Raw genomic sequence first — 15322 nt, 5'->3', positions numbered from 1 at the left:
AAAATGTCATTTTTTTTTACATTGAAATTTTGAAGATTCTTTTAAATCTGCTCAAATTTGAGACTAGATCCAAACTTTACTTTTTTTTTTTTACATGCCAGTTGATAACAAAATTGATAATAAGAAAAATGGCCAAATAGTCCAATCATTCCATAAGGTTTTCACAATAGTGTGTTGCTTCATAAAGGACCCATTTTTGACAGGAAAATAGTTTTGAAGAATGATGAAAATATTATGATACAGCAAATAAATTAGCAGTATTGATAATAATATTTTTTTTTTTGTTTCTTCAATTTCTAAAGGAAAACCTCTACATATTATTGTTATATAATTCCATCCTTTTTATATAATGAATATCTCTTAACTAAAATTGGTGAATTTCTCTTCTCATTATCTAAGAATTGAATTCTTTCATACTTATATATCAGGGTAGGTTTCTACTAGCTGCTGCTAGCGGTCGTGTCCTGGCTCGTTCATTTCATTCTGTTCTTCATGTTGGTTATGAGATGATTGAACAAGCCCTATGTACTAGCAATGTATCCATTCCTGTGGCTGAACCTGAAATGATGTGGCATCGCGTGGAGCTCTCCGTGATGCTAGAGAATGTTCAAGCTCATGTAGCACCAACTGATGTTGACCCAGGAGCTGGAGTTCAGTGGTTACCCAAAATTCTTAGGAGCTCACCAAAAGTAAAGCGAACTGGTGCTTTACTTGAGAGGGTATTTATGCCTTGTGAAATGTATTTCCGCTATACAAGACACAAAGGTGGGACTCCAGAGTTGAAGGTACGCTCAAGTAGTTCTGTCAAACTTCTCATGCATGAAAATTGACTATATCTAGTTCTCCCTACTTAGAACCTACTTAATTAGCAAATAATTAGTTTTTTCCCCTACTCTGACTTTATGTGTGGATGCAGGTTAAACCACTAAAAGAGCTGACTTTCAACTCTCCTAATATTACTGCAACAATGACATCACGCCAATTTCAGGTTATGCTGGATGTGTTAACCAATCTTCTCTTTGCGAGGGTTGCCAGGTGAGACTACATCATCTATATAATTGGGTAATTCTATACTATACCTTGCATATCATTTATGATTCTTTTTAGTCACAAGTTTTTCAATTTCTCAATCCTAGGGTTCTCAAGAATTAGATCATTGTTGTGGATTATGCCTAGTTTATCTGTTCCCGAGAGAGTCTTGTGAAGAAATCTATGTTGTTTAAGAATTGGCTAATTTTGTTAGACATGTTAAATCAAAAGAGCAATTGGGCAGCTGATATTTTGTTTGGGGTTTCACCATTTGGTCCTCAAAATGAACTAGATGGACTCTTCTTTCTCCTATTCATATCGAATTAGGAGGATGGAAAAGGAACAACATAGATATACCAATATTGGAATCTATGACAGCCACTAATGCAATGTTTGGCTTTTCCAAAACCTCAAAAGTAGGATTAAATGGTATAGTTTTATATATTAATTTGTAGAAATCAAGGTCCGCTGAACCGGTATCGGGATCCGTACCGATCGACGCTCGGTACGGTTCAGACCCGGACCGAACCGGTAGGGTAGTGGCAGGTGGCCCACACCCAACCCAGTTCGAAACCGGGATGACTCAGTGCAAGATGGCCGGCTTGCACCGAGTCGGCACTGACCAAGATAGTTTCATATTCGGTTTCAGCCCCTAGAGGTCGGAACCAAATATGAATGACGAATCGACCTGATTTCGCATCGAGTTGGTTCGGTACTGCCTGAACCGGACGGTTCGGCCCGGTTCGACAGACCTTGGTAGAAATTCATGAATATGCAAACACTTAAAAAAACCTCTTTTAGTCTTACAAAAAATGAAATAATACATGAAGAAAGTTGTATATAGTATATTCAATGTTTATGATGGTTAACACCAAAAAGGAAGATAGTCAACCCATGAATGATATAACGTGAAGATGCTGTTGATTGATCCATCAAAATTTAAATCAGTGTAAATGACACAAAAGGCTCTTTGCATGTCTAATATATCTATATTACAAGTGTAAAATCTTTTATATTTTGTAACTCTGGTTTTTGAATCTAGTGGGCTAAATATTGCTAAAGAGTTGGTAATGTTTTCAAAATTTGGTTTGTGGCATGCGAGGACTTTGTTAAAACAATAATCATGATTTGAAGGAACTAAGAATGGTCTTTTAAGTCAAGCTACCATTGCAAGTTTGATATATGCCTGATATTAGTTCCTCCATTTATTCGGTACAAGGTAACATAGGGAGGACTGGTGTGGGTTACATGGAGTTGTCTTTATTTAAAGCATTTTAGTATTTGACGTAGCTGAAAAGGAAAAAGGTGCAATTTGGTCGATGAGGTTATGCTTTCAAGATCAACATGCAAATAGAATAAAACTGGATTGAAGAATTGTTTGCTTGGTGAAAGAAATTCTCTCGAAAATAATTTTATTAATATCTCAAAAACTGTCCTTTAGAATGTATTACATGCATATTTATAGAAAATGATACCCTAACCTTAATTTGGGCATTAAAACCGATGCAGAATGACTCGGAATAGGACTCAATAATAAGAAAACATACTAGAATTATTCTATTACAAATATGAAAATGTGACTAATATTTGATATCATTCCTAATGAAAAATTTATAAGAAAATCTTCCTGCAAATCAAATTTTTGCTTACTATAGCTTTCGATGCTTGGCATGATCTAGTTGGTCAGAGTACTTGTTGGTTTGCCCTTTGTGTTGTATCAGTATTTCTTTTATGTTCTTAAAAGTCCTAGATAACACTATAAAATTTTGATGTTCAGTTCATCTTAAACTTTATACATGGGAGCAAGGTCGGCGAAATCGTACCGAACCACTCGGTTCGGCCCATACCGAGCCGCTCGGTTCGGCCCATACCGAGCTGACCTAGTGTGGGACTGGGTCGGTTTGACTATTGAAATCGAGATCGGTCTTGCACCAGCCGGAACCGGCTAGAACCATTCGGAACTGACTGGTTCCGTTCGAACTTGATGCGAACTGTGCAGTTCGCACCGAGTCAGGCCAGTTCATAACCGACCCCCACCCCCTTTGTTTTTTCATAAAAGAATGTCCTCTTCCCAACGTTTTTTTACTTCTCTAAACATCTCTCTCTTTTCTCCACAGTAAAAATCACACCGTTTCAGCACGATTGAAGTAAGATCTAGGCCTAAATAAGATGTGCATCCTCTCCTCTATCTCATTCTTTCTATTATTTTGGCTCTAAAAAATAGTTCGAAATTTGCAAAATAAGAGATCATGCCAAAATTTTTCATTTTGGCTTGATTTTATGATATGTCGCAGTTCTATGGATGATCTACATGATGACATAAAAATTTTTAATTTCTAGACTATATATAAATTTTAAAAATTAAAAATATATTTTTGGATTAAAAGTAAAAAATATAAAATTTTTAAAATTTTTAAAAATATAAAATCAGAAGAATATTTAGGGCCATGCAAGTTACTCTAGTAAATTTTGATTTTCATTTATTCAAGTTCTGATGCGATCATGCGTACAGTGGCCTAGGCCTAAATTTGAAAAAAATAAAAAAAATAAGTAGTTTTTGATGCATGCCCACAGGCTTAGAAAAATATAAGTAGCATGCATTGTTGGGTTCTACATTGATCTGAGCTAAAATTATTTTTCTAAAATATTTATATTTAAAAATTATTTTTTAATTTAAAAATAACTAAAAATATATATTTTTAATCCAAAAATATGAAAAATTAGTAGGTAATATATATTTCAGAAGTAAAAAATATTTTTTCGAATTTGTGGTATTTAGATATATTTTTTAATTTAAAAATTATTAAAAATATATAAATAAATAAAAAATATAAAAACTTAGTATTATGTATTAGATAAATCAAATATATTTTTTGAGATAAAAAATTGTTTATTGTAATAAAATTTTGCTATTATTAAATAATTGATAAAATGATATGCTTGATAAATCTGCAGGATTGGAACCATAAAAAAAAAAGAAGAGAGCTATGGCATGATATTGGTTGGCATCATGGGCAAATGCTCTTGGATCGGCATCATTGGAAATACAACCGGTGCAACATAGAGTTCAAGAGAGAAAGTAACCATATTGAAGCTGCACTTAGCTGGTGGTTACTCCAACGTATCTATGTGTCGAAAATGTCCACAATAGGTTCGACAACTAATGAAAAAGCACTTCGCTGATTTCAAAAAAACAAAGAAGACAAGAAGGCGGAGGTGGACCGCACAGTGGTAGAACCACATTTCTATCACTTTAAAGAGTCAGAGGTGTCTACTCCAAATAACGAGGTATAAATCTAGGTTGCCATTCAGGCGAGCCTAGATGATCAGTGGCAGCAGGATGAGGCTGCCAACGTAGAGCTTGATTTAGGCTCTCACTCTACGAATCGGGCTTTGGTTTTACGAGCAGCTGAGTAGGTCCAGAGTTCAGGAGGACCTCAATCAGGGAGGCTGTCAACAGAGGCGGTGGCTGTATTGTATCTATGCTAGAGATTTTTGGTAGCAAAAGAAGTCATCCGAAGAGATTTCATCAGGAGCCACCATCTATGATTTAGATCTATATGCCTTCCCTAGCAAGAATTCGAAGCAGTGGAAGGTTGACACTTGACATAATGCTGAAGGAGAAGAAGGATATTTGATGAGCTATTAGATTTTGCTTCTACTTCAATCACATCTCAGCAAATATGGCAGATAATATGTACTATAGGTCTATCATTTTCTCCATACAGGCTACTGGTCCTGGTGTCGATCCTCTAGAACTGAAGGACATCTACGGTGAACCTTTTGACAATAATAAGGACCTAAAGAAGTAGATTGCTACATATAAGAGCAAGGGGCTCACATATGAATTGGTGGTGATGTGTGATGGTTGGATCGTCCCTACTAGATGGAGCATTATCAACTTTTTGACATATTATGATACGAAGGCTTTCTTCCATAAGTTAGTTGATGCTTCCAATTATGTGCACGATGCCACGTATGTCCTCAGATTGATGGAGGTGATTGATCAAGTAGGAAAGAAGAATGTCGTGCAGGTCATCACTGATAATAAGCCGCAATATAAGGATGCCAAAAAGATCTTGATGGAGCGGTGACCATATATTTTTTGGACTTCATGTGCTGCACATTGTATCGACCTCATATTGATGGATATTACGAAGATTCACAGAGTGCAGCAGACAGTGGAGATAGCCCAAACCATCATCAGATATATTTATAACCGTATATGGGCCATTTTACTGATGAGAAGGTATGCGGGGGAGAGATCTTGAGATCAAGAGTTACAAGTTTGTTACCAACTACATTGTACTTGATAGCTTTTTTGAGAGGAAAACAACCCTATGACTTGCGAGGGCCGATACTGAAGAGAGCATTGTCGAGGACTTGGTGATGAGGCAAATATTTTGGCAATGGATCGAGAAGATAGTGAAGGCTATCAGACCATTGTATGAAGTGCTCTGGGCCATGGACAACAAGAGGTATCCCTAGATGGGCTTCTTGTATCATTTGATGGAGAGGGCAAAGATTTAGATCAAGAAGCTCGATCCGACGTATGCCTAGAAGTACATTGACATCATTAAGCGGTAGTGAGACTACTAAATGGATAGGTACTTGAATCTAATAGGTAAGCAAGAATATTAAAAATTAGACTGCTTCTGTACTTGTACAATTTTACTAAGATAATAACGAACTCTATCTGCAAAATACTATCTGAACCCGAAGTTTCAGTACACCATAGCTGGAATCAATGTAGATGACGAACTTTTGGCCGCTTTGCATAATATGGTTTAGAAGATGGAGCCTGATCCAAAAATCACGACCCTTGTGTAGAAGAGGTAAGTTAACTTAAGTGACGTGTAAGTTAACTGGTATCTTCAATTATTAACATATTACAATACGGTTCTTTTTTATGAACCAAACTATTTAGAGAGGGCATCGACAGCTTTGGAGTCTCGACAACTGTCATAAGTAAGAAAACAATGAATCCAGATATATTACACATCAGGAGGATATTTATCTGGCGTTAGATGGCTACTAATATGATACTATCTTATGTATAATTTTTTTCAATAATTTTGCAGTTGAATAGTGGATTTATTTTGGTTTGTTCGCAAAAAAATTTAAGCGGTTAGCTATCCAGATCCTCTTCCAGACGGTCTTCTCAAGTGGCTGTGAGCACAATTGCTTCACCTCGCCCTTATCTACAGCAAGTAGAGGAATTGTTTGACATAGAAGCACCTCAACAACGTTGTATATATTCACTACAATCTGAGGTTGAGGTTGAAGTGCATTCAGAAGGTGGTGGAGCTAAAGTATATAGATCCGATCCATAGTGCTTTCGTTGATAATGAGGATGATTCTATGATCGGATGGCTTGTGGGCCAGCAGTAGGAGCCAGAGTTTGATGAGTTAGGATGGCCTCCATGATCGGGCAGTTTTGTAGCCAGCAAGGTTAGGGTTGATGTAGGACAATGGGTAGAGAGTAATATTTTATGCATCCTTCTAGCTGATTTGCCACAACCATAAAAGTTACTGGGGAGCCGATTACCACCTGACTCTTTGTTCGAGGCATCCTCTCAGAGATATGATTGAGAGATGTTTAGACGAGGCTATTATGCTATCTGGTCGACTCGATCAGGAGGGCGACATACATCCTTCCGACATAGCCAGACAAAGAGTGACATGAAGGGTAAGCATACAGAGAGTGACATGAAGGGTAAGCTGGCAGCTGCTCCGCACACAAAAAAAAAGGAACCTACAGACCCCATGGAGAGTGTAGAGGAGCTAGTTTAATTAGATTCAGAGATTAGGAGCAGCACTTTGGGTGGCCATGGATCTGCTGGCCATAGAAAATGGAGGACATGAGACCACCGTTTATGAGACACAACTGCAGGATGGTCTTCGATTCATCGGTGAGTCTCAATTTATGCATGCTACACAAGATAGAGATCATGGTACACGACCTGGTAGAGCCCACGAGGATATGATTTGCATATAGAAGATGGGCTCCTACAGGTCATTATGGAGGACACGTTGCAGTTGCAGATGATCTCGCACGTAGTGTAGGTTTTGAGTCGTATACTGGGTCCTATTACCCATAGCCACAGGCAGTTTATGATCCATACGGATATGAATATGGATATGGTGCGTCTAAGGCATCTTTCGGTAGCTACTATCTTACGCAACCTGGAGCATCTTACTGGTCGAATTTTGTTGCCGACTTATTCAGGTGGGCCTCTTCACATCTGTTTTATTAGCAAAAGGTCACCTCTCAGAGCTAGAGTTTCAATGAGAGATCTGAAAATGCTTATAACCCAGAGTATGTTCCTTATAGGATGAACATATAAGACTACAAAGCTACTTGGTTAGAGGGGTAGGCTGATGTGCCTCCTGACCATGGTATGCTGAACCGGCCGATACGGGCCGGTTCGGCACATACCATACCGGTACCGGGGCCGGTTCGGCACATACCATACCGGTACCGGGGCTAACCTGTACGGTTTAGCTGTGAAAAATGGTTCCTGCTGCATGCCGGTCCGGTTCGCGCCGGTACGCGCGGGGCAGCGCGCCTGCCGCGCGGGGAAGAAAAGAAAAGAAGAGGAAGAAAGAAGAGGAAGAAGAAGAGAAAGAGTAGAAGACTTACCGGTACCAGGCCTCGTCGGGGTGATCATCGTCGGGGTGCTCGCCCTTCTTTGCTCGCGGGAGAAGGGGAAAGAGAGGAGAAGAGAGGAGAGAGGAGAAGAAAGGAGAAGGAAGGAGAAGAATCGGGAAGAAGGAAGAAGAGAAGGAAAAGAAAAAGAAAAGAAAGAAAACGAAAAAAAAAAAGATGCGTCACGTGCGCGCAGCCTCGCCCATGGAAACATGCCCCGCGCGGCGGACCTGGTCGGTATCGGTTCGGTACGGCTCGAACCGGTACCGACTCTGTCCGAATCGCCACCAGTACGCGGACCGGTACCGGTTCGGCGTATCTTGCTTCCGACTATCCTAATGATCCAAATATCTACCAGAGGTATCGCTATACGACGAGATTTTAGATATTGGTATGTATATTGTACTTTAAATATGTGTAATTGATTGTATTATTTTGTAGTTTTTACCTCATAAGTTGATTTTAAGATATTTTATGTTGCTTCTTGTAGCATGCAATACTTCACTAATCATTTTATATTTTGTATCACTTTAAAACAATAAGATGCATCATTTGGGTTAAACCGAGATTATAGAAACATCAAGAAACATAAAAAAATATCAAATTAGACTTCAAAATTATTGAAAAGATGAAAAAGATTGATTATCAATTAATTAAACTTGAAAAATTTAAAAAAATGCGCACACCCAAGCATACCGTGTGTTGGTATGGTACTAAACCGGTACCGTACTGACCCGCCCGCCGACCAGTATGAGTCTTGGTACCTTCGCGAACCTTGCATGAGAGGATAAGAAAGCAATAACTAATTAATTTGCTATAATGTCAACTAAGGTCTACTGAACCATGCCAAACCAGCTGGAATAGAAGCCTTACTGTGCCTTCGCAGGGAGAGGGAGAAAGAGGAGAAAAAAGAGAGAGAGAGGGGGGAGGGAGGGAGAGGGAGGGGGAGGGAGGGGGAAGGACCCCAAGAGAGAGGGCTCGAAAGTCCTAATCGAAACAGGGGATCTCTTGTTTTGAAGGGGATCCTCGATTTTGAATTGAAACAAGAATCCCCTTTTGGAAAGCAATAAAAATAAATAGGGGTCCCCTATTTCAAAAGAAAATAGGGGATCCCCTGTTCCAATGAGGGCTTTCGAGCCCTCTCTCTTTCCCTCCCTCCCTCCCTCTCTCTTCCCTCCCCTCTCTGACTCTCCGTGTCAATATGCTGACCATGCTGAACCGATCACCAGCCGGTACCTTTTTCGGTACTACTTTGACAAAGCTTGATGTCAACTCTAACTATTACTTAAAGAAATTTGCTTTGGTGAAATTTTCTTTAATAAGTAATTCTATCAAGGAAACAACTTCTCTATACACATGGATAAGGTTGCGTTCATCTGACCCTCCCTAGACCTTAAGTGGTTTGGGGCCTCGTTTACTAGGATGCCCTTGTAATTGTTTTCTATAAATCTTGACCTTTGAAACTATGAAGAACAAAATAGGCATGGGATATGTTAAGTGTTAAACGGTAAAGGCAATTGACAATTAAAAAAGAAGAATAAATTAACTAGTCTAGAGGTTATAGGTCTCTCACTATCTTTCTCTACCGAGAGAGGGAGAGTGTGGATGAGGATATGCAGACAAAGAGAGAGAACAAGCTCTACTACTTATGGCAGATTTTAGTAAAAATCAAATAGGATTATAGTAAAATTATTCGAATAATACAATCTATAATGGACTTAGGATTCATAGAGTAGAAAAAAACTTGGGGATTGTAGGTCTCCTTTGTGGTGGCGTCGTGGCAGCGATTCTAGTTGGTGAAAACTTTTGTTAACCTATAAGCTTTTGTATTCAGTCCTTTTAACCAAGGTTTGCTGTACCGGTATTGAAATTTGTATCGGTTGCCTGGCGGTACAATATGAAACACAATTATGCTATTCCTTATCGGCCTTGTACCAACATTAGAGAACCGGTGAGGATGGGGGAGAGGGAGAATGAAAGAGAGGAAAAGAGGAGGGAGGGAGAGAGAGGCAGAGGGAGGGGGAGAGAGTGAGAGGCCAAGAGAAGGAGAGAGAGAGAGAGAGGACTTTCAAACCTCTATCTTTGAAACAAGGGCTCTAAGCCTCTAACCCTTTTTTTTTGAATTTTTAAAATTTAAGTTGGTGCAAAAAAATTCAAAAGAAGAGTGCCGAACCTCCTATTCTCGTGTGTCGGAGGAGATGGGGGCTCGAAAGCCCTCTCTATCTCCTCTCGGCCTCTCTCTCTCCCTCTCCCTCTCTTCCTCTCCTTTTCCCTCTCCCCCTCCCTCGCTTGTTTCTTGAACCGAGGGGCGGAATCGTACTAGTTTGCCTTGGTGATCCCAAAAGAACATGAGCAACATAGGTATATTGCTGAGTGATTTTACGAGATTGAGAGCATGAGAGAGAACCCTGTAAAAGGAAAATTGCATTGAGGGAGCATGATGTATATTGGTGAAATTCTAGTTATGAAATAGTTGTGATTAGTAAGGATCGCCGAACCGGTACTGGTAGGCGTATCGGTCGGCCACCGGACCGGTTGGGTACCGGTTCGGACCGATTCGAACCGGTACTACTGTTCACGCATCCGAAAGCCAAAAAAAATTTGGCCTAGCGGTACGGGGCCGGTACGTGACCGGTACAGGATGGTACGGACCGGTATTGGCCGGTACCAATTTTTAATACCGAACCGGACTAGTTTGGAACGCCCTGAACCGGCCGGTACAAGCCGGTTCAGCATACCATGGTGATCAGTCATGTAAATAACCCTCATGGGAAATTTTTTTGCTTATTTTGTCATTTCTAACCTGCTCTCATGAGGTATATCTAGTTTTAAAGCGGATATAAGAACAGATCTATCCCATTTGCTTTTGAAAAGGAATGGATGGCTTTGTGAAAAATATGTACTAAAGCAAAACTTTTATAAATCAGAATCTTGAGATGTTAATTGAGTAGCACAGATCAATCACTTTATCAATTGCACTAGTTGGGACCCACAAGCAGATTTGCATATTATCTTCCCTTTTGTTCATGCAAGCTTTTTATAGGAGCATTTAATTGGTTGGTCAAAACTAATTAATTGCATAACTTCCTAATGTGAGACAAACAAGCAAGTTTAATTGAAGACTTGAATGAGATTATTTTGTTTTCCTATGCATATGTTATGGTTATCAGCGTAGTAGTAAAATCTTGTATTATGTGAAGTTGCTTCCCTTAGGCATTGTTTGTATAACTGTTGATTCATGATGATGCCAAATTTTCTTGTTCTCCAGATATTGCAAAAATACTCTCTCATATCCATTTGATGATGAAGATACTGAAGAGGAGACTGATGAGATAGTTCCTGATGGTGTTGAAGAGGTAGAACTTGCAAAGATCAACCTTGAACAGAGAGAAAGGGAACAGAAATTGCTCCTTGATGACATGAGGAACATTTTAGTTAACACTGAGATATCTGATGACTTAACTCAATCACCAGAAAATGATAGTGATTTGTGGATGATAACTGGTGCAAAATCAATGCTGGTAGGATTAAATACCACTGATAGAAATTTGAATTTATTTGGAATTACCCTAAATTGTGTTTGAGTTTTTCCCCACTTATAGATTGCTGAACTTACACTACATGCTTTCTTGTGGTGATCTCAATGAGAAGTCTCTAATAATAAATGAAGATAATCTATTATAAATTTCTCTCAATTTGATTTGTCAAATGAAAGCTTAATTTTTACCATTACCTCAAAAAGCTTTTAAAGTCTATGCCTTTTATAAGGGTATGCATATCATGCCATGATCAGGTGCAAGGACTGAAGAAAGAGCTAGAGAAAATAAAAAAGTTGAGAAAGGAAGCATATTCTGCATTAAGGGTGGCTGTGCAGAAAGCTGCACAGTTGCGATTGTTGGAGAAAGAAAAGAACAAAAGCCCCTCATATGCTATGAGAATTTCTGTGAGAATCAACCAGGTCATATGGAGTATGCTTCAAGATGGAAAATCAATTGCTGAAGCTGAGATAAATGACATGGTGAGTGCTGATATATGCTTTTCCAAGAGTAATTGTTTGGTTGAAAAAGAAAAAAAATATTAAATCTTTGTCAAGGACAGGTAACATTTTTGCAGATGTCTTCATTGCTTTTTTTTATTTATTCAAATTAGTTTTATTATTTATGATGCCTTAATACGTCAACTAGCTGAACATATACTTAACAGATCCTTGCACCGAGATAATAGAAAATGGTACCACATTAATTCTCCATGTCCATATGTCAATTTATTAGATTTAGTCCGTCATGAAATATAAACTTATGTAGGTCTACCTGTGTGGCTTTCATAATAAATCTCAGTTTATCATTAAAATTATGCTATTTCCCTCCTTGCATATCTGACTTAATTTTCAAATCATTTTTGCATATGTCCTTGAATTATGTGTTATCTAATGCATTTGTGTCACATTCAAGGTCTGCCGAACTGATCGGAATCGGTCAGTTCAGGCTGTACCGAACCGGTGCCGACAGCTACCGGTAGGTTTGGCTGTGAAAATCGGTACCGATCCGAAACTGGTGTGACTGGCACCGGTAGAAGCGGGGAAGAAGAGGAAGAAAGAAGACAAGGAGCGGGGAAGAAGAGAAGGCAAGTACGTGGAAAAGGAGGACCTCTCTTCCTTGCTTGCGGGCGGGACCTCTCTTCCTTCTTTGCTCGCGGGAGAACGGGGGGAACTGGGAAAGAGAGGAGAAGAGAGAAGAGAGGGGAAGGAGGGTTCGGGAAGAAGAAGGGGAGAAAAAAATAAAGAAAGGGGAAAAAAACCCGCGCGCGGGGCCGAGTGGGGAACCGGGCACGAGTGGGGAACTGCGAGCCCGCTCGCGCCCGCTCGCAGGGAACCGCGCCCGCACGCGGTTCCCTGTGCTGCCTCGACGAGCCTACACGGGGCAGCTAGCTCTTGCGGGCTGCCTCGCGTGGGCTTTAAATGCCGCATAGAGTGGCGTTTAATGCCACTCTGTGGTAACGCGCGGGCGCGTGGGCGCGCACGCAGGTGCGCGCGCGTCCACGCGTCGGACGCGTGTTTTTTTTCCTATCTCGACCGATTCGGTACCGGTTCCGACCGATACCGAATCGGTACCGTATTGGAACCGGTCTTCACCGGTACTATCGGTACCACAGACCTTGGTCACATCCAAAAAAATTTACTTTTTGCCGAACGTTAAATTGTGTTTTCTAATTCTATATCAAATTTAAAAGCTGTACGTTTGTGTGATTGGTCAGTTAAGAAGTTGATGATATAAATTGAGGAGTTAACTTTGGAGCATAATGTTGTCTCACCAAAATGGTTTTCATAAGGGATGTTGTGCAATTTAAAATGTACAATTTGGGAGTAAAGAAAGTTATAGGAATTCTAACATAAATTCATAAGGTCAGGTATGTATGTATATGTACATAAAGTACGCACAAACCATCAATAATAGATTTATGGACATGTGTCCAACCCTCCCTTAAGCTTCAACAAGATAGGGCTAGATTGAGCATGGCTCAATATTCATCTAGATCAGCTCACTCTTATCTCATATTCTTAATGAGCCTACATAACCTTCTTGAACTTTGCGTGCTTCGAATTTTGAACCTAAACTGAAAATTGTTGAATCAACTGCTCCTTCAGAATGGCTGGTAATACCACTTGAGGTCGGATAGACCATCCACCCAATGCTACTATCCACTATACTAATGCTGGGCTTGATAGGAGCAAGAGAATTGGTGGCAACAAGCTGCCCATGATGCCATACTTAATATGCAATGCTTAAACAAAAAATAAAAGTTTTCAAGAATATAAGGTAATTAAGTCAAGTTAAGCTGAACCCTTACTGTGCCCCATATTGGTCTGCTACCGGTTCGGTACAGTATTGAACTGGTATATACCAACACATTACAGTATGGTGTGCCATTCCAAATCGATGCCATTATTTTCTTTGTAGTTGCGCTGAGCCTTTTCTATGGCTGCAGGTAATAGGATTCAGTATACGACTCAAAACTTGATACGTTTATGGATCCTACTCTATTATGAGGTTATCTACAGCTAAATCGTGTCCTTTTTTTTTTTTTGATAAAAGTGGCTACTCATTTCATATAACTCTAATGTGAGTACAACCTGCCATATCGCGGGAAAGTAAAAAATACAAAGGAGGGACGTCTGATGCGGACGTCCAAAGAAAATTTTCGGAATGCCGAGCATCAAACAAGGCGACCCAGTCTGCTGCCCTGTTCTTCTCCCTGAACATGTATCCTATCTGAACATCGCCTATCAACTGAGCCATCCTATGAGTCTTCCGGATGAGGGGGTGACCATCCCCAAGTTGATCCGCCCTCCAGAGCCAGTCGATAACCACAGATGAGTCTCCCTCGAGGCAGATTTGCTCCACACCAAGTACCTGCCACGCATAGGATAGACCCTCTCAAGCTGCCCGCAGCTCTGCCTCGACCACTGTGAGTCCTAGCGTGCACCGCCCTTCTGCTGCAATCATCCTACCAAGATGGTCCCTGATCACAAATCCAACCCCTCTAGTCACACCATTCACTGACCGGTTGCCGTCGAAATTTACTTTGAGATAGCCAAGGGGTGGGGCTACCCAAGAAACAAAGGCAAACCGGGGCGCTGAAGCAGCGTGAAGAGTACCCAAGATGTCCCTGGCTATCCCAGAAGAAAATCCAATGGTAGCCGTAAGAACCTCCCTCGCATATAGCGTCGCTCTGTCCACCACTATCCTCGGGGACGACCTCCTCCCCTCAAACAGGTCGGCATTCCTGTCCAACCAGATGTAGTAGGACAAGTATGCCATAAAAATCCCTGCCTCAGCAGATCTGGGACTCCGCATGGACACTCTCAGCAGATGAATCATATCCTGCACAGAAACCACCGAGTTGGGTAGTGGGACCGGTGACCTCCTCCATATCTCTCGGGCTCTAGGGCACTGCAGAAGGACATGCTTGGTCGTCTCCTCGATATCTGCACACTCCTCACAGCACTGAGAGACCACCATGCCACGCCGAACTAACAAGCTCCTGGTTGGAAGGCAGCCCCAGGCCACCTTCCAGATGAATAGCGCCACACAAGGTTTGCTGTACCGGTCGGTACCGAGCGTACCGTACCCGTATCGATGGGTACCGGTATCGGTACACCAATGTCGGTACGCTTGGCGTACCGCATACCGTACCGTACCGACACTCGGTTCATCTATACTAGTGCGGCACCGGTACGGGGTTCGGTACCGGTACGGCGAACCTTGGCGCCACATGGGGTGAATCCATAGCCTCCATATCCAACCACCCTCAATCTGATGAGCTGGCTCCCTACTGATCAAAGCATGAAGATCTCTAGCTCGAACCCGCGATTGTCCCGTCGGCATCCATACTAGCCTGTCAACCCTCCTGGTGGGGACCGAAAGAGACAGAACCGACTCCGCCAACTGCTCCCCAAAAGCCTCCCGTATCAACTCCTCCCTCCATCGACCCCCCTCTAAAGTCAGCAGCTCGCTAACCCTGCAGCCTGCTAATCTCGTCGAATCCACCATGGTCGGCATATGATAGATCGGCAGCTCGGTCACCCAGCTATCCTCCAACACATCAATAGAACGACCGTCATCTATGATCCATCTGATCTCCGGA

At 41.1% G+C, this 15322-nt stretch overlaps 1 protein-coding gene across 3 annotated transcripts in view; it reads left to right on the top strand.

Annotated features, from left to right (window-relative positions):
• Window positions 1–15322, top strand: part of LOC103722438 (protein SABRE-like) — an 88470-nt gene that overhangs the window by 46915 nt on the left and 26233 nt on the right. For all 3 annotated transcript variants that reach the window (XM_017846506.3, XM_039132035.1, XM_039132036.1), the window contains 4 exons: window positions 429–785; window positions 917–1035; window positions 10947–11199; window positions 11472–11696. In XM_017846506.3, coding sequence (XP_017701995.3) covers window positions 429–785; window positions 917–1035; window positions 10947–11199; window positions 11472–11696 — 954 coding nt within the window. The remainder of the gene's footprint in view (window positions 1–428; window positions 786–916; window positions 1036–10946; window positions 11200–11471; window positions 11697–15322) is intronic.

Source organism: Phoenix dactylifera, chromosome 11, assembly GCF_009389715.1.
Source record: "Phoenix dactylifera cultivar Barhee BC4 chromosome 11, palm_55x_up_171113_PBpolish2nd_filt_p, whole genome shotgun sequence".
Classification (NCBI taxonomy): Eukaryota; Viridiplantae; Streptophyta; class Magnoliopsida; order Arecales; family Arecaceae; genus Phoenix; species Phoenix dactylifera.
The sequence above is the reverse complement of the archived record's forward strand: the minus strand, read 5'-3'. Positions and strand labels throughout refer to the sequence as shown.